Raw genomic sequence first — 19,825 nt, 5'->3', positions numbered from 1 at the left:
TTAATTTATTTACTTCATTTAAGATATTTCTGAGGAAAAGTTGGTCATAGGGAGGCATTTTAGGGTCTTTAAAAAAGGGAGGGGTGTCCCCAGCAAAAGGAGCCAACCCCGAAGAGCTCCACGGCCCGAGGAGCGGGTGCTGCCCCCGGACACTGGGAGAGGAGGCCTCCGTCCGGGTTCAGCAGGAGGCGGGCCAGGCAGACAGGAGGCTGGGTCTGGGCACTGACAGAGGACTAACTGGACTAGTCTCTGTGAATCTTAAAGGCATCCAATCTCTTCCTACACATATCTCATAATACAATAGTGACAGACTTTTAGTTATTGGTGCTTAACCACCCTTTGCTCAGCCATTTTTGATAATCCAATAGCCAACACATTTATTTGTCTATAAACTTTCACATTTTCCTTTGGGATGAAAGGGCTTGGAAGTACTGGCTGCCAACCTCTCTTTAGTATTCTCTAGAAAAAGAGAAGGTTTGGAACGTCGATGAAAGAAGGGATGGAGGAGAAGGGCCAAAAGGCTCAACAAAAACCATGTATCGGTGACCAACTGGCTACCTCATGAACCAGCTCAGGTAGCCTGCAGGGGACCAGAATGAATGTGAATAAATTCATGAAAGCCTTTAAGAAAGAAAGAAAAAAAAAAACATATGATAGGGAGTACCAATCCCTATTTGGAGTTTGATTTTTTTTAAATATTTTATTTATTTATCTTTAGAGGGGAAGGGAAGGAGAGAAGGAGACAGATATCAGTGTATGGTTGCCTCTTGTGAGTCCCCTGCTAGGAACTGGCCTGCAACCCAGGTATGTGCCCTGACTGGGAATCGAACCGTGATCGTGTGTTCACAGGCCCATGCTCAATCTACTGAGCTACACCAGCCAGGTGATTTTAAATAACATATCTAATCACGCAAATAACTGATCACCCTGGGGCAGGGTGAAGTCAGTACGTACTCTGGGGGATATCCTCTGCTCGGTAGATTTTCAGCATGAAGGTCACCCATCGGAGGGCGATGCCCGCAGGGAGTAACAAATTGCTCTCCACATCATCACTGTCATTGTCCCAGTCTTGTTTCTCGGGCTGTTGGGGACACACAATAGCAAATTACACACACAGAAAAGCAGTGCTTCTAAGAACCCAGACTGAAGCTTCTAAAACCACACCGCTCAGAGCCATTTCCATCAGGATTTCCTGTTTCAGCCTTCAGAGTTCAGCCATCAATTCAAGAAAACTACTCTACAAAATCAATGTGCATGTTTCTTCAATCAATACACCATGAGCAAATAATGTGTTCTGTAGTTTTATAAGCACTAGAGAGTAAAGAAAGAGAGACATCCTGAAATTCTCCCAATTTCTCTCTGGCCTCTCACTAGCCCACTATTCATTCCTGGCTTTGCTACCCAGTTTCTTAGAAGGACAACTATCCTTTTAAAAAGCAGTGTCGGATTCTGCAAGTGAGCCATGCTCTGTAGATAAAATCATGCAAAAAAAAAGTCTTAAAAACAACATAGGTTTTTACACGGATTGAAAACCCCACTCAGAGACACCAGGAAGGTGTCTCAGTGAGCTAGAGAATAATTCTGCAATGAACGAAAAAAAAAGAGCTTTTGAAAAATAGGAGAAATTAGCAGTTTGGGGTTAATTAGAGTATGTCTTCCATTCCTCAGTCCTGGTGCCCATTTACTTAACCCTAGTCCTAGTTTTTGTGAAAAAAGTGTAGATGTAGGAAATGTAGAGGCTCACAGGAGGCTCATCGCCGGTTCCCAGGACAAACATGCTGACTTTCATGTAACCTTTAGCACCCGAGCTGGTATCTTCAGGGTCATTGAGAAGAAGCCATTTTCTCATGACAGCGTGACCTAAAATAAAGAAGGAGTAAAAGGACAAGGACGCTTTAAAGAGAAGCTGATGAGTCTGCAATTCCATCTGCTGTAGGATAAACAAACATTTCCTCTAAACTGCCACCATGACACGCCAACTATCCCTGATGAGCCTCTATTAATACCTTCCACTTTGTCCTGCCTCCACCCCCATCCTGCCCTGTGTGACCAAAAAAAACTTTCTAAGCTCTATTAATGGGTTTTATAATTTGACCTTGATAAGATCAAAACCACTGCATAAAACAGAGAAATTATATATGTGTGAATGTTAAGATATCATTAGATTAAAAAAATGAAATCTATGCCCTGGCTGGTTGTGGCTCAGTGGATTGAGCTCCAGCCTGCAAACCAAAAGGTTGTCAGTTCAGCTTCTAGTTGGGGCACAAGCCTGGTTTGGGCACATGCCTGGTACATGTGGACCAGGTCCCCAGTTGGGGGCGTGTGAGAGGCAACCAGTTGATGTGTCTCTCACACATTAGTGTTGCTCTCCCTCTTTTTTTCTTTCCCTCTCTAAAAAATAAATAAGTAAAATTTTTTAAAAATTAAATCTAAGTTACTATTATTCATTCTTGCTAAGTATTCTTCCCCCTTCTCTTAATCAAGAAAAAATATTTTTATTCCTCTATCTTCCAAATTTTCTTGATTCCCAGAATCAAGTTCATGGAAAGAACATTACTTACCAGGTTCATCATAAACGAATCCAACATCAATCTGGGAAAAAAATTAATTAAAGGAGTTTCAATAGATTTGAAAATCAGTATAGATACTTCAAAGAAACTATCATTATTAAATTTAAATATAATGCTCCTGACCAAACTAAAATTTCTTTGGGACTCAACATTTCCATTCTACCCTCTCTGTATTCCCAGTGCTTTGCCTGATGTGAGACACATACAATAGCAGAACTTCATCATTTTGAATGAACTGGCTGGTCTTAGAGCTGTAAGGGATCAAGTGAGGGGTGTCAAGCTCATTTTCACCAGGGGCCACATCAGCCTTGCAGTTGCCTTCAAAGGGCTGAATGTAATTTTAGGACTGTAAAAATATAACCACTCCTTAAGAGTTAAGTGAGAGCTCTGCGCTGCTGCTGGGTAGAAACAAGGTACGGGGACGGATAAAACAAGGTGGAGGGCCGGATCTGGCTCGTGAGCCTTGTGTTTGCCACCTGTGAAGTAGTGTACTCAGTGGATCCATGTTTGCTTGGGACCTTCCTGGTAGCACAGAAGGTTTCATTGTCTGAAACCCCTCAGTCCCAGGCAAACTTGGACTGGTAGTACAAGGAGGTCTCCTGGTCCAACTGCCTATGCAATACTCTTCTCCAACTAATATTAATATAATCGTTGACTGGACACTCTAATGTGCCAGGTGCTTTGGTAGATGCTATATAATCTGTCTCAATCTCCACAATGACCCTATCTTACAGATGAAGAAACTAAGGATCAGAGAAGTTGACATGTGGCCATTTAGTGGCAGAAAAGGTATGAACTAGGTCTACCTGACCCAGATCATCCTCAAGGCCTTCTCATGCCTGTAAGCTCCTTCCTTCGAGATGTGGCCCATTCCATGCAGAATAGCTGGGAAGGCACCAAGGTTGTGTCCTTAATTCCTATGTTTGGCTTGCCTTTCATATTCTAGCTTTACAATAATTGGCTTTGAAATGGTGCCCTATAGCCACTGGTGAGTGGAGCTGTGTGGTGGGCTTCTTGCCATAAAGCACCCCTTCCCTTTGTAGCACTGGATCAGCCTTCACCCACAGCCAGAGAGCTGGGATAGGTCCTGACATGGCAGATTCAAGTTATCTTGCTTTAGGGTGCTGCTAAGTGTTGTACTTTGGAAGTCGACTAGACTCAGAGGATACTCGGCTGGTTTCTGGCCCCTGGGGCATTCATATCCTGCTGGTATTCCAGCCTTCAGGAAGGATTATGGCATCAACCCCTTACACATAACACTGAGATGTCACCAAGATGGGCATCCTGAGACCTGGCCAGGAACCTGATCCCTCCTGACCAAGGTGCCCATCTTTGATGTGAGTTGACAGCTGACACCCACCTTAAATTCCCCCATCAGACAATCTGCCCTCAGAGAATGGGAATTATAAACCTGGAAGAAAGAAGAGCGGTAGCAGTGAAAGGACTGTTGTCTTTATCTGGCAGACTGTGGGCTCCCCCTTCCTCCTCTGAGGCCCCCTTACCCGAATGCTGATGATCTCATCCATCAGTTCAGAAGGGGTTATGTGGACATTGTAGAAAAACAACTGTCAAAACAGAGAAAACTGAATGTTAGCAAGAGTAGACTCGGGTTTGGTGCGTATGATACTAGAATTTTGAGGGCCTCCCCCAAAATACAACACACAAACCCCAAATTAGATTTAATCATGTGAGCACATTGCAGAACCTTAGAAAAGTCCCCAAATCTTGAGCTTCATGAGCTTCATGGTAAACTCACCTCAGCATGTTGGAAAAGGGGGGAAAAAGTTAAGTAACAACTGTAGTGTTGATTTAAGTAAATAAAATCTTTCTTTTGGGATCAGATATCTAATTAGCTTAATTAAATGAAGATTTAAGGTTACATGATCGGTTTAGGGCTTGCATGACCTGGAAAACTGAGTTTAATTCTACAATTTTTAGCTCTATCAGTTGTTTCTATTGACTCTAATCCTGTTCTTTCTAAAAAAAAAAAAAAAACTTCAAAGCCATCTTTGCTCATTAGATAATGTTAGTGCCTCAGTAGAGTCAGTATTGACTACGTTTTAATTCCCGATAATGACTAAGTTTAAGAAGGTTGATTCTTGGAAGATAAATATTGGGTACCTCAAGGTTGTATGTGCCACTAAACTTTACCCCTGAGAGAAAGATGGAGCATTTATTTAATCTGAGCATTCTCAGAAAAATCGAGACTTTTTCTCCTACTTTTTATTTACTTAAAAATATTTCAAATCCACAAAGAAATTGAAAAAAAAAAACACAATAAAATAAACACCCTCTTCCACTTATGTTAACCAATTGTTACTACTTTGGGACATTTCAGGTTTAATGAAATGTCCCCCCCCCCCACCTTTCAACTGAATTATTTGAAAGTTCTAGATACCATAACACTTTACTCCTTCAAATAGATCCTCATGCATCTCCCGAGAGCAAGGACATCTTTGTACACAATCACAACACTGTTATCACACCCATGGATTACAACATCTAACATATAGCCAATTTTTATATTTCTACAATTGTCCTAAAAAAGTTTTTTAATTAATTTTTTAGAGAGAGAGGGGAAGAGAGAGAAACATCACTTCATTGTTCCACTTATTTATGCATTCATTGATTCCTGTACATGCACTGATCAGGAGTTTTCAACCTTCGCATATCAGACAATGTTCTAACCAACTGAACTACCCACCAGGGCCGAAAAAAGTTTTGGTTTTTTTTTAACATTTTTTTATTGTTGTTCACGTACAGTTTTCAGCCTTCTCTACCACCCCATGAAGAAAGTTTTTTAAAATCCGAGAACCACTCAAGGATCACACATTGCATTTGGTTGTTTTGTCTAATTAGTCTCCTTTTACCTAGTACTCTCCTGCCTATTTTTCTTGTTCGTTTTTTTCAATCACAACTGGCTGTTTTTGAGAACATCTCACAATCTGGATTTGTGTGGGTATTTCCTCACTGTTAGATTCACATTGACCACTGGATAAGAAAAGACACAGGTGATGTTGACTACTTCCTTTAGATCACACCAGGACACACGTACGTTCGTCCCACTATTGGTGATACTACATTTAATCACTTGGTTAGGAATATGTTTGTCAATTAGGGATGTTTTAGTAAAATTTTTTCCTTGATTTATGAATTGACTCAATTATTTGACTATTCCCTTTTGCCAAAAGATCTAATCTCAAAAAAAAAATCATTAAGCTGGGAAAATTCTGAGGCGATGATTCTTGCTGGGTTCCTGAGGATGCAGTTGAGTAAATACCTGTCCTGCATCACGAATGCACTGACAGGTTTCACGCCTTCAGCATCCAGTATCTCTCCTCCCTGTCATCCAGGCTTGTCCTCCAACATGAGTCTCCCAGCCTTTCCCGAAGTCCGTTCATGGGCCCCATCCCAGTGCCCACCCACCCACCCCTTAAGTGAACTCTGACACTCCTCATCTGCATGGTGTCCTTTGTAAATCATCTAAGGAGCAGGTAGAGGTGACAAGGAAATGAGGCCTCCGGGAAGCTGGGGGCCGGACTGAACAAAGGGGAAGAAACAGGAAGACCAAACAGAAGAACAGACCGGTGCTTTTGTGAACAGAAGTAGGAAAAAAGAACCAAAGTCAGAACTGGGACTGAGATTAGAAACAGTTTGTAGGGAACTAAGAGGAACTGAGATAAGAAAAGGATCGAGGGTGGGGGTGGGGGTGTGGGCAGGGAGTGGCGGGAAGAAAATGGAGACAACTGTACTTGAACAACAAAAAAGAGAAAAAATTTCATTACAAATTACGGAACAACTATATATATATATATATATATATATATATATATATATGAAATATATATATACACACACACATATTTATTTATGAGAACAAAAGAAGCTGCGGCAGAAAACGCCTAGGCTCAGAGAGGAAAGCATGAGACACAGGCTGGAGGAATCTCAGAAATGCATCTGTCTCCTCAGTAGAGCAAGTCTGGACTCCAAGAATTCCCCAGACTTATCACTTCTCCTCACAGTCCTAATTGTAGATGGAGTATTGTGGCCTTCGACAGGACTGTCAAGATATTCAGTATTTTTGAGAAATGTATTCAGTATTTTTGAGGAGTGTTACAGAAGAGGCCAACAGAACCAGGCTATATACTGTCAGTATAGGGAGGGGGGAAAACATTCTTATTCATAATTGCTTTCCTTTAGCATGTATTATTTTTGCAGCACAGTAAGTTTTGACACTGTTAAAAAATGAGGTTACTCAGTCACGCAGAGAGTCCTTCCTCAGAGCGTCCTGCTAATTAGAAAGAGGGAGCAAAGGCAGAGCTGGGCATCGTCACGGACTCCATCACAGGGGTACAAAGACCCATCAGGAAGGGCTCTGTCAGGAAGCTGTTGCAAAAATACCAGAAAGACCCCAGCAGCCCTGGGAAGCAATGTTGAAGAGGCCATGTGATTTCAAGACCCAGAGGTTCTTCCATTTAACACTGGAACGTTGCACTGCCTTTACCAGCTGAGTTTGTACCTGTGCCCCCCTCCCACATGGGACACTGAAAAGGGGGGTAGAAGGCAGGAAAGTGCATATCAATAGAACAGACTCCCCGATCCCATTTACCTCGTCAAAAAATGGATTGTTCCCTCGCTTGATTCTCGTTCGGTGTGTCTGGCCACAGATGTGGACTTTGACTACAGGTTTTATGTTGTTGCCACTTAACTGCCGACCCTCGATCACTCGGACCCGGATCTGCAAGCACAGAGGGGCAGTGTTAGAGACCCCTCCCCAGCACGCAGTGTAAGAGAATCCAGGTGCTTCCTCAGTTCGTTCACCTGTGAGGATGGTGGAAACCCGGCCAGGGTAGCTTTGTAATGTACTGGTCCTAACGGATTGGTGCAGCCACCTGTGCTCATCCCCAGGGTGGAGACGGAAGGTGGGCTGTGGGAACCAACAGCAAGAGTGGGGTTGAAACAGTGGAAGGCTGGCCTGGAAAAAGGGCAGGCAGGGCTGAGGCCACTGCTCAGACCCCAGCCTCTTCCCTTGTCTTCCTGAGCCCTGGGATGTACCAACTCACTCCATAGCCATCTCTGAGACTAAGGCAGTGCCCAGAGCTATGAAAACTCAATGCCTATGCTTCTATTATTCAATTAGCTCTTTCCTGTCACCGTAGGGAAGAAAGGGGATGGTTTTATTTCTCTGAAGATCCTCATCTAGCTTAACATCTATTCCTCCACGCAGAAGAAAGATGGAGAGCTCTTCTTATTGGGTTTATGAGCTGATGTCCTATTTTTACTAACTGAGCCACTGCCAATAGGAATAGGTCCTTCCTGACATCACTGCAACTGCCAGAAGCTGAACAATATGGTAGTAAAGCAAGGATATGGGGCACTTGGGCTTTTCCTACTTGGAAGTCCTGTGGCTTGTTGGACAGCATCCTCCGAGTGTTCTTCCCTTTTGTGAGTCTCCGGGCAAGGTGAGCTTCTGATGCCATCCCACCTGGCGCCTTGGGACCGGGGCCCCTGACCATTCTGTCCAGGCCATCTTCCTCAGTTCCGTCTTCCTCCTCTTCTCCTAAAACACCCAAAAGGCACCCAGTCAGAGATGGCCCTCCCTCTGTGAACATCTGAACACTCCGGTTTCCTGGACACAGAGAGTTTTCAGTGTTCCTGAGGTGACAGGTGAAGGAGATGCTTCCTGCTCACGCTGACTTGGGCCTGTTTTGACTCAGATAATGATTCTTTAGGCAGATGTGTTTGTGGAGCATTGGGGCACTTATTCAGGCTGTCTTCAAAGTGATAAAAGAGAGCGCCAGAGGCCGTGGGAGAGGACGAGGTGGCTCAGTCAGACCCAGGCAGACATCACCCAGTTCTGATCTCGGAGCCCAGTCTGGCATCAAGGGGCCTTTCTGCAGTGAGGATGGAAGAGGGAGGACCTGCCGTGGGAAACTGGGGCCTTGCACAGGAGGCTGCAGCTCCACCCTTCCTACTGCAGGTCTCTTCTCTCAAGATGTGCTCCTGAGGTGTGTACTGTCTCATTTCTGCATGAGCCTCCTGATTCACAAATGCCCAGTCCACCCTCATGGCAGATGAGAAGCTCGTCTCCAGTTTGCTTGCCAGACCATTGTGGTCATGCTTGGCAAGCAAACATGTGGCTCTCCCTTTGTCCTGGTTTGTCATTTCCACACACCTCTGTCCCCGCATATATCCCCCCAGCTGTCCTACACATTCAGGGGAACACAGGTTTTCCTGCTTATTGAAGTGACTCCTCCAAATATATATCTCCCTCCCTTACATCCTGTGGCTCCATCTCCATGGCGGCCTTCCCTCTGCCTTCACATATGCACAAATCTTTCACTCCTTATAAAAACAAAAATCAACTCCACCTCTGTGTCTCCTCTTCCTTATATCCACTGACAAATAGACAAAAAGTATGAACTCCCAGTAATCTGCAATATAATTTAAAAGAGACTAGAAAAATACTTGCATTACTACTCCTTACCTTTGGATTCTAAAACTTCTTTACAATACAAAATCATGTAAGAGATTTAATTTCCCCATGGAGTCATTTGCCAGTCACTCACATTATAGTATGAATTACCTTACTAAGTGAGCTTGCCATGTAGCACAGCTGTTAAAGCTTGGGCTCTGGAGTCAGTCATACTGCCTGGGTCCAAATCCTAGCATTGAGCCATGTGAGTCTGAGTAAGTTTCTTACTTTCTGTTTGTTTCCTCATTTGCAAAGGGGAGAAAATTACTGTACTCACCACAGAGGACTATAATGACAAATTTAATCTACGTGCAAAGCCTTTAACAGTGCCTGGCACAGAGCAGCGCCCAATACATTAATCTTATGTATGTATGTATGTAAGTTTTGTTGAGAAATCAGTTTTGGTTGGAGCACAGAACACTAGAACACTCTTGGAGAGCAGCAGTGGGTAGGGGTGGGGTCTGAGCAGTCGGTGGCACCGTGGGGGCAGGGGGCACAGAGTGAGGAAGGAGCGAACATGAGAAACTAAAACCTCCCTGAGGTACTACTTTACAGCCTGGCCCACTGCGAACCCTCCTCCTCAGCACCCTTCCATTTGTGCTCAGTCCGTCCAGCCTGGCTTTTGTTCTGCAAAGGTCAACCATGACCTCTTCCTGCTAATTCAGGCACCTTTTCTGAATTCTCCCCCTTGATCTCCCATGGCATTGGGGCCCACGCATACTTCTCTGAATCATGCTGCTCTCCTCCTGGGGCTCTGACTAAACCTTTTCAGGCACTTCCGGGGTCCCCCTTTTTGTCTCCTACTCACCAAATGTGACCACCCACTCTGTTTCTCAGCTCTCTGCTCCTTTGACCTGACACTCGGGATCCACACTTCATTGTCCTTCAGGGAGTCCCAGACCCATGGAATGATAGACTTGAGGGGACCTTAGAGATCCTTGGTCCAGCCCGCCTCTCACCCCATTTTACAGATAGAAAAACTGAGGTTCAGAAAGCTGAAGCAAACTATTGGGTTACTAGAAGATGAGCTGAATCCAGGGCCAAGTCTTTGTCCTACCTCACTGGTACAAGAGTGCATCTAAAACCAGGCTGCAGGTGAAGGAGATGCTGTCCTCCTGATCCTGGGCAATCCCATAAAAGCCCAAGGTGGGGAATAGCCACCTTTGCCCTTTGTGAGATAACCTGCATCTCTTCTTCCCTATTCTTGAGGAAGCTTCAAAAGAAGGGCTTTCCTGCTACCCATAATGGGGCAGACGGGTCTTAGAATGTCCTTCCTCCTATTCTCCACCAGGTGAGCTCAACTGCCTCAAGTTCCAGCTGAAATGTACTATCTTGGGACGGGCCCTCCCTGCCTCTCCCAGAGGCAGTGTGTCACCCTTCTCGTGTCTTCCACGCATTGTTCCACCCAGTTCTCACCACAGAGACTTGCATCTATTGTTAACCCACAGACCTCCCCACTACCATCCACTCTCAGAGGCAGGAGGCTTGTCCTTTTCTTCATCGTACCTGGCCCAGTGCCTGACACAAATCCTAGTACACAGCAGGGGTTCAATGAATGTGGAATGAGTAATAAATGAGGGCATCCTGACCCCTACTCCTGCATTCTCAAGTTCTTCAGCCATTTGGCAAAACTCCTGCCCACATCTCAGGAAAGATCACCCAGACACCAGGGGGGCTGTCCCCAACAACCTGGGCACCAGCCTCAGGGGAGCAGAGAGGGTCAGGCTTGCCTTCTGCAAACCTGGTGCAGGCTGGGCAATACACAGCTTTAAGCTCCTCCACCAACTAAGACTAACTCCCTGGGCCGCTGTGGATTGTTCCACGTGGGGTCGGCGGTCGTTTAGGGCAGCAAAGCAGGAGAAGGAAGAGATAAAGTGTACCCTTTTGTGGCACTGGACTCTGAACAAGCCCACATTAAACTCTTGATGGATGCTCCAGAAACAGACTGCAGGTAATGAAGAGCCAGTTTCTTCTGGAAACAGCTCCTGTTATCCAGACTTTAGGCTGAAGGGATGGATCAGAGAAAACCAGCCTAAGTCATGGCGACCATCCACATCTCTGCCTAGCAGTGGAAGGATATTGAAGCAGGAAATCACCCTTTTTTGTAGCAGGAAGCTGCACAGGGTTAAACAATGCTGCCCTAAGTGCTCCACAAAGAATGAGGGGGCCCTTGCATTGCCAAGCACGCCCTTCTGCACAAGCTGTTTTGTTACTTGGATGTTAGTGGCTGTACTGGCATGCCCTGTTAATGAGACCCAGGCATGAATCTGAACCGCAGCCACGTGGATCTCCAAACAATGACTCTTTCATGACCACAGAGGGTGATTAAGTCTGGAGCCCCTGACTGAATAGGAAGCTGCTGGTTATACAAGTGTATTTGCTTTGTAAGGCTACTGTGACAAAGTACCACAAACGGAGGGGCTTAAACAATAGAAACCAATTCTCTGATGGTCCCAAACCCCAGAAGTCCAAAATCAAGGTGTGGCAAGGCCATGCTCTCTTGGGAGCCTCAAGGGAAAGATCTTTTTTTTTTTGACTCTTACTAGCTGGGGGCTCCTGGAAATCCTTGGTATCCCCTTGCTTTGTGGTTGCATCACTCTGGTCTCTGTCTCTATTGTCACACGGCCTGCTCCCCTGTGTGTCCATGTGTCCATGTGTCCATGTGTCCTCACCTCTTCTTGTAAGGATACCAGTCACTGGATTTGGGGCCTTTCCTAACCCAGTATGACCTCATCTTAACTGATTACATCTATAAAGACTCTATTTCCAAAGAAGGCCACATTCTGAGGTTCCATATAGACAGGAATTGGGTGGTGGGGTGGGGGACACTATTCGACCCAGGACAGAGAACGTCTCCTGTGTCTTTCTAGTCTGTCCCATCTACTGCTCCATTCCACAAGTCTGCCGCCACACAGGCAGCCCCAGTCTACTGACCACTTCACTTCTGTGTCCACCACCTACCTCTCCATGTCCTTGCTTTTCTCCTCACCTGTGTTAGATTCTCTGATCTAACACTCTTCATGTTCCTCTGTGTGCCCTGCGGTCCCTCCCTTCTCTCACTTCTTTTGTACCCACCTGCTTCATTCACCCCTCCACTTACTCCACCCCTTCATCCAGGAAGCTGAACTTGCCTGAGAAAAATGCACACCTCACTGACTAGTCTCACTTTAATTTCATGATCACAAACTTCAAGTGAATTACAGGGTTGTCCAGCCACCCTACCACATTTGTAAGGCATCTGGTTTAAAGTTTTCCTGGATCCTGTTCTAAGATGGCCACTGATTAGCCAACAAGGTCAAATCACTTTCCTTTTCTCAACTCCCACCTATTCTGCACCTTCAAAGCTTCCCATACCCTCTCTGTCCTTCTCGCTGTCAACAAATGACCTTAATTCTTATTTCATTGGGAAAACAGGCAATCAGAAGAGAATTTCCACATCCTCCCAACTCCAAACTACCATCCTACCTGCATCTGCTGTCTGCCTTCCCTCCTGCTGCAATGCCTGAACTGCCTGTGCTCCCCAACCGGAGGCCAGCCCTTCCACAGGCATGAATTCCATCTCCTCTTGTTACTTAGGGATTTTGTTTCTGCACTTTCTGCCTCTGTTAGGTTTCCCCTCTCTACTGGACCATTCTCATCAAGATGTAAACATGGTGTTCAGTGAAGGAAACCATCAACAAGATGCAAAGACCAACTACTGAATGGGAGAAGATATCTGCCAATGAAACATCCAATAAGGGGTTACTATCCAAAATACATACATAACTCATATAATTTAACACCAAAAAACCAAACATAATAAAAAATGGGCAGAGGGCCAGAACAGACACTTCCCTAAAGAGGACATACAGAAGGTCAACAGACATATGAAAAGATGCCAAACATCACTAATCATCAGAGAAGTGCAAATTAAACCTATAATGAGATATCACCTCATACTTCTTAGAGAGGCTATTAATAAATCAACAAACAGGTGTTGGGAGGATGTGGAGAAAAAGGAACCCTCATGTATTGTCGATGGGAATGCAGACTGGTGCAGCTACTATGGAAAACAGTATGGAGATTCCTCAAAAAATTCAAAGTGGAACTACAATATGAACCAACAATTCCAATTCTGAGTATTTATCCGAAGAAATCCAAAACACTCATTTGACAAGATATCTGCACCCCTATTCTCATTGCACTGTTATTTATAATAGCCAAGCTATGGAAGCAACCTAAGTGCCTGTCAATAGAGGAATGGATAAAGAAGTTGATATATATATATATATATATATATATATATATATATATATATATATGATGGAATATTATTACTCTAGAATATAATAGAATGAAAATCTTGCCATTTGCAACAATATGGATGGACCTAGATGGTATCATGCTAACTAAAATAAGTCACACAGAGAAAGACAAATGTCATATGATTTCACTGATATTGAATAGGTAGAATCTAAAAAGCAAAATAAATGAACAGGAAAAAAAACAGAAGAAACACATAAATACAGAGAACATTTTGATGGTTGCCAGATGGGAGGTGTATTGGGGAGACGGGTGAAAAAGGTGAAGGGATGAAGATGTATATAAATGGCCAATTATAAAAATAGTCATAAGGATGTGAAGTACAGCATAGAGAACATACTAATATTGCGATAACTGTGTATAGTGTCAGTGAGTGCTAGACTTAGTGGGGTGATCACTTTTGAAGTTATGTTAATGTCTAATCACTATGTTGTATGCCTGAAACAAATATAACGTTGTATGTAAACTGCAAATGAAAAAAATTGTTTTAAAGGTATAAACATGTGGAAATGTGGCCCACAATTTAAAAAAACTCTTCTGCACTCCACAGCGCCCCCAGAGCTACTGCTCCGCTTTTCTGCTCCTCTCTACTGTCCCTCTGCAGCTGCCTGAGTCTTTCTCGGCCCCTTTGTATGAGTGCCACCTGCCTTCCCAGCAATTACCGTATCACGCCACCAAATCCTACCAAGCTTTTGCCCACAGCTGACACTGCCCTGTCTTCCTTCCAAATGTCAGTAGCTCCCTATGTGAACCGCACTTGCTCACAGCGATGTTTTAATTCACGCTTAGGAACAGCTCTCCATCACAACTCCAGCAACTTAACCTAACAAGTCCTCGTAATTCCTGAGATGTACTGTTGGCCCCTCTTCACGAGCTCAACAACAATATTCCTGCAAACTGCCCCGGTGTGCAGTCACTTGTGATGATGACACTTCCCTGCGTGGTTACTATTTGCCCACCGAGTGCTAAAGAGTTGGTGGCCTGCCCTGGCTGTGTGTGGCTAAGTTGGTTGGATCATCATCCCAAAAAATGAAAGGTCACAGGGTCAATTCTTGGTCAGGGCACATGCCTAGCTTGGTTTGGTCCCCGGTCAGGGCGCGTACAGGAGGAAACTGGTCGATATATCTCTCTCACATCAGTGTTTCTCTCCATCTCCCTCTCCCTAAAATCAATCAGCATGTCCTTGAGGATCAAAAATAAAAATAAAAAGAGTCGGTGGCCTTATCCTACAGTCAAGCGTGCCTCCCCCAGCGGGTGTCTCCCACTCTCCTCATCCAGCATTTCTCCTCCCTATCGAGCAGGTGCCACCAGATCCGCAAGCCATCCCTTCCCTCTCTCTCTCACCCGCATCTAACCAGGGGAATGTCCCGTTAGAACTTCCCAATGACAAACCCTCCTGGGAACGGGTGAGGAAGAGGGACACTTGCCCAGGCACCACAGGCCTGGGACACAGGCACCCCCCTCCAGGCCCCACCCTGCCCTGGCCAGCAGGCACCTTTATCCAAACACTCTTCCCACTCATTTTTTAGAGTCCTAGAATGCCAACCTCTGCCTATAGTATTTAGTTTGCTTCTCATGAAGTCTTGTTAAGTGGTGATACTGGTTAAGGCAGAATTTAATTACCTTGGGCCAACAGTCATGGGAAAATCAGAACAAAGGGCTAGTATAATATGTTCAGTGTAAATTAAAAACTACAAAGAAGAATAGGAGAGTGTAAGTTTCTAAGCACGAAAACATTTTGGAGATAATGGCTGATTTAGCTGGAATGTTGAATAATAACTTTCCTAGGTTTCTAACATGCTAGAACTATAAAAATAAATGTCTAAGTTCAACCGCAAGCTGACATATGAGGGAGCAACAACAAAAATAACACAAGCAATTCACTAAACTTCACCCAGATTTTTGGGTAAATGATACCTATGTGCATCCTAAGAATGTTCTGAAATGGTTCCAAATCAGAGACCAGAACAAAAATACCCTTATGATCCTCTAAGCAAACAGTGCTACAAACACATGCTCTCAGCCAGTATAGGGAATATTGCCCAGAGAGCTCTGAGTCTGGGCAAGATAATGCTAACAAGGTGAAACACTCAATTAATTCCACTGCTTCTCAAACAGCTCTAAAATCTGCCTTCGTCAGGATCTCCGGAAGTTCCTGTTAACCACACAGAGTGGGTGAGGGCTCTGGAGGCAGATGCCTGCAGTCTGTACATTTAAAGATCTCCCTTGATAATTTTACTGTGTCTAAAATTTGAGAACAACTTTTCAGTTCGATTTCCTTATATATCTGGGGGAAAATCAGCCTAATACAATCAGTTTGCTGCACACAGTCCATTAGAGGCTCCATTCTGGAAACTGCGGCTGTGACAGTTTTTTAACACATGGATCATTTTCCAGGTCAGCTCTGACCAGGTCAGCCTCTGTCCAAAAAACGAACAAGGGTGTCTCTGAAAGACATGTCTCAGCCTGGCCCTCGCAGCCCTCAGGAACACGCTTCCCTTTTATTGCACCTCTGAATGAATCAGTCACTTTTGTGAATCCATTAGTGTTCCCCAAAATGACTTTCTTGAAAAAAAGATGAAATCATACCCATTGCACTCCCACCATCCACTCATTCATGCATTCACTCAACCAACCAGGCGTTTACTGAACACGTAGGACTTTCCAAGCTCTCCTCTAGGCACTGAGTATCCACAGTGGAGCCCTGGCTGGTGTGGCTCAGTGGACTGACACTGACCTGTGAATGGGAAGGTTGCCAGTTCAATTCTTGGTCAGGGTATATGCCTGGGTTCTGGGCCATGACCCCAGTTGGGGGCGTGTGTGAGAGAGGTAATGGATCAATGTTTCTTTTTCCCTTTCTTTCTCCTTCCTGCCCCCTCTCTCTAAAAATAAATTTTAAAAATAAAATCTTTTTTTTTAAAAAAAAAAGAACCCACAGTTGAAATAGACAGCTGAAAAAGTACTTTCTCTAAAAAATTATTTCCCGTGTAATAATTTGCTTATTCGGCTCTGACCTACAGTTATTCATTTTGTGCTTTCCCTTTCTCATGAAATGCGAGCTCCAGGTGGCGAGCAGCGCCTGTCTCACTCTGCGTGCCCCCAAACAGGTGTCCGTAAACACTTCTGAACTGGACCGAATTTAATCTCCGGCAAAGTGACTTCGTGTTTGTGGAATGAAATAAATTTGAAGCACCAAGTCTGGCTATGCGTGAATTTTTGCATTTCTATCGCTGGACAAGGTACAGTCTTAACAGATGGTTCTTTAAAAATAGATATGAGATTTTAAAAATAGTTTAAGCCGAGCATGGGAATGCGGGCTCCAGTCAAGCTAGCTGACATCTGGCGAATCAAGCTGACAAAGTGACAGGTTTTCGGGAGCTCAGGCCTGTAGTCTGAGTCATCCCACCCGTCTGTCATGGGAACAGTCTCAGATGTAGGCCAAAGCAAGGGGTACCTTTAACACCACACACTTTTAGTCAACCCACCAATGCCCTAGCCATTTGTAACCTTTGTTATTTTGATATAAGAGCCCCAGGAAACCAGTATTTAAAAATGAACCCCTTAGACAGGACACCAGAGACACAATCCATGAAATAATCAGCACTGGCTAGTGACTCAGTAGACTGAGCGCCGGCCTGAGGACCAGAGGGTTCGGCTCCCAGTCGGGGCACATGCCTACGTTGTGGACCAGGTCCCCAGCTGGGGGTGCGTGAGAGTCAACCAATCAATGTATCTCTCACACATTAATGTTTCTCTCTGTCTCTTTCCCCCTCCCTTCCTGTCTCTCTAAAATAAATTTTTAAAATCTTAAAAAAAAATAATTGATAAACTAGACTTCACCAAAATTAAAAATCCCTGCTCGGCAGAAGACAAAAGAATTTGAAAACAAAGTGAGAGAAAATATTTACCAAAAAACACATCTGATAAAAAACTGCTATTAAAAATATTCCAAGAACTCTTAAAATTTAACAATAAGAAAACAACCTAACAGATTAAAATGGACCAGAGACCTTAACAGACACCTCACCAGAAATACATACAGATGGCAAGTAACCATATGAATAGATTCTCTACACCATGCGTCACCAGGGAAAAGCAAATTAAAATGAATTACCACTATATTCACATTTGAAAAGCTCAAATCTGGAACACTGACAAAACCAAATGCTGGTGAGGATACAGAGCAACAGGAAGTCATTCATTGCCGGTGGCAATACAAATGGTGCAGACGCTTTGGAAGACAGTTGGGAAGTTTCTTACAAAACTAACACATTCCAGCAACCACCATACAATCCAGCAATCACACTGCTTGGTATTTTACCCAAGGGAATTGAAAATGTATATCCACAAAACAAACAAAGCAAAACAAAAATGCACATGGGTATTTATATCAGCTTTATTCATAATGGCCACATTTGGAAGCAACCAAGATGTCCTTCAGTAGGGGATGGATAAATAAACTGTGGGACATCCAAACAACAGAATACTATTTAGCACTTAAAAAATAAGCTATCAAGCCATGAAAAGACATGGAGGAATCTTAAATATGTATTACTAAGTAAAAGAAACCAATCTTAAAAGGCTATATGCTGCATGGTTCCAACTCTAGGACACTCTGGAAAATGGAAAACTTCAGAGACAATTAAACAATCAGTGGTTACCAAAGGCTGGGGTCAGCAAAAATGAATATGCAAAGTACATAGGATCTTTAAGGCACTCAAAATACTCTATTATATTTTAATGATAGATACATATCATCGTACATTAGATATTTATCCAAACCCATAGAACTACAGAGATTATGATGTGTCAAAGTAGCTTCATCCTTCATAAAAAATGTACCATTCTGGTGAGTAATACTAATAATTAGAGGGGGGTTCCGTATGTGTGAGGGGGAATATATGAAAAATCTCTGTACCTTCCTCTCAATTGTGTGGTAAACCTAAAACTGGTCTAAAAAAGTCTTTAAAAAACTCACATGAACCCCTGAGGTATTCAGCATCTGTGCCCCACGGTCATATCAGTTTGTCCAACTTGTAGGGGTAAATTTTCCTGAAAATTTTCACTTCTACAACATGTTCTATCATTAATACTTCAAATTTCTTTTTTGCAGGACCCACTATGTGGATGATAACCTCTAAAAATCAATGCTGGTAGTTGTGAACAACCGTTATCTGAGAAAAATGGGACTGTGAGTGATTTGAACTTTCTGTGTCTTATATGTCTGTGATATTTACATTTTTACAAGCAGATATTGCTTTTGTACTCCAGATCAACAAGCTCGAATTTTTTTAAATTTGGAAAGATCTATAAAGTTAGAGGAAGCATATTCATTACCTTTGTATTGAATGGTAAAGGCTTTTTTGTTTGCTATTTTTGAGAGTTGATTGTAAGGAAGGGAAAAATATTCTGGGCCAGATGTCCCGTGTAGTCATCAAGGTATGCGACAGCAGGAGGTGTGGCTGTCTTGCTATTATTTCTGTCTCAGGTTTGTTGGTCTTACCTTCTCCTAAGACTGTAAGTTGTGGCTATCTGTGTGTCTTCCCTAGCATGTGACTGTAGCAAGTACTCAGAGGTATCTCTGATTAGTTTAACTGAATTGTCACATTAAGACAAAAAGTGTTTTTTCCTGAAACATCCATATAATCTAGGATATTGAAAGATTTTTTTTTTAATGAAGAAAAGTTTCTTTTAGCCAGATTATGGAGCGAACATTCAGAATGCTACCCTTGACCCAGCCTTGGTGAATGTTCACCTTGCAGAACAAAGAAAACACTTCCAGATCAAAGAACCCTATTTGTTTTTTAAATAAAGTTCACTTTGTCATCTCACACAGCTCACAGAGCTCGTTGGGAGGCCAGCACTTGGTAAAATTCTTCGTTTGAAATCCAAACAAAAGGAACCCCAGCTCTGGTTCATTTCCTATCTCCATCCCACAGTATCAGGAATTCTAAAGAGCTGAGGAGGACCTTGGCCAGTGGCCACTGTGGAGCCTGCTGGGAGTCAGCTTCCTGAGAGGACGGGTGACTCTCCGCCCGCCCGTACACTGCTGGGAAATTGGTGGCAGTCCAGGAAGTGAGAAGGAGCCTCCGGCCAAGGAAGCCTGTATGGCAGGGATTTTCTCCCCAGTGGGTTAGAAGTTCAAGAGTTGGTGCTTGTCTCATTTCTAAGGAGGCAGCCTTTGCTCCAGGGAAATCGTGTGCTTTCTGAACTTGGGTTTGCACAGGCCCTTCTCAAGAGAGGGAACCTCCCCTACGCTCCCAGAAACATCATAAATTGGTTATTTTCAAAGTCTTTTGGGTCCATTAGGGCACAACCTTTTTTTTTAGGATAATTTTAAAAGAAAGCATGTAGTCATTTCAAGGTGACACTGAGCCAAACCAGATCATTCTTTTCTAAAAGCTCTGCTTTTTATTTATTTATTTTTAAGATTTTATTTATTTTCAGTGAGAAGGGAAGGAGAAGGAGAGGGAGAGAA

The 19,825-nt window shown here is 43.7% G+C and overlaps 1 protein-coding gene across 3 annotated transcripts in view; it reads right to left on the bottom strand.

Annotated features, from left to right (window-relative positions):
* The window catches only part of MYOF (myoferlin), a 141,589-nt gene that overhangs the window by 80,803 nt on the left and 40,961 nt on the right, over positions 1 to 19,825 (bottom strand). For all 3 annotated transcript variants that reach the window (XM_037156586.2, XM_053663877.1, XM_037156587.2), the window contains exons 6-12: positions 7,964 to 8,130; positions 7,180 to 7,308; positions 4,073 to 4,135; positions 3,931 to 3,981; positions 2,562 to 2,592; positions 1,745 to 1,860; positions 955 to 1,081 (exon numbers count right to left, since the gene is read on the bottom strand). In XM_037156586.2, the coding sequence (XP_037012481.2) occupies positions 955 to 1,081; positions 1,745 to 1,860; positions 2,562 to 2,592; positions 3,931 to 3,981; positions 4,073 to 4,135; positions 7,180 to 7,308; positions 7,964 to 8,130 (684 nt within the window). The remainder of the gene's footprint in view (positions 1 to 954; positions 1,082 to 1,744; positions 1,861 to 2,561; positions 2,593 to 3,930; positions 3,982 to 4,072; positions 4,136 to 7,179; positions 7,309 to 7,963; positions 8,131 to 19,825) is intronic.

This window comes from Artibeus jamaicensis, unplaced genomic scaffold (assembly GCF_021234435.1).
Source record: "Artibeus jamaicensis isolate MK-2021 breed Jamaican fruit bat unplaced genomic scaffold, CSHL_Jam_final contig_332, whole genome shotgun sequence".
NCBI classification, from domain to species: Eukaryota; Metazoa; Chordata; class Mammalia; order Chiroptera; family Phyllostomidae; genus Artibeus; species Artibeus jamaicensis.
Note: the sequence above shows the minus strand (reverse complement) of the source record. Positions and strands in the feature narration are given on the sequence as shown.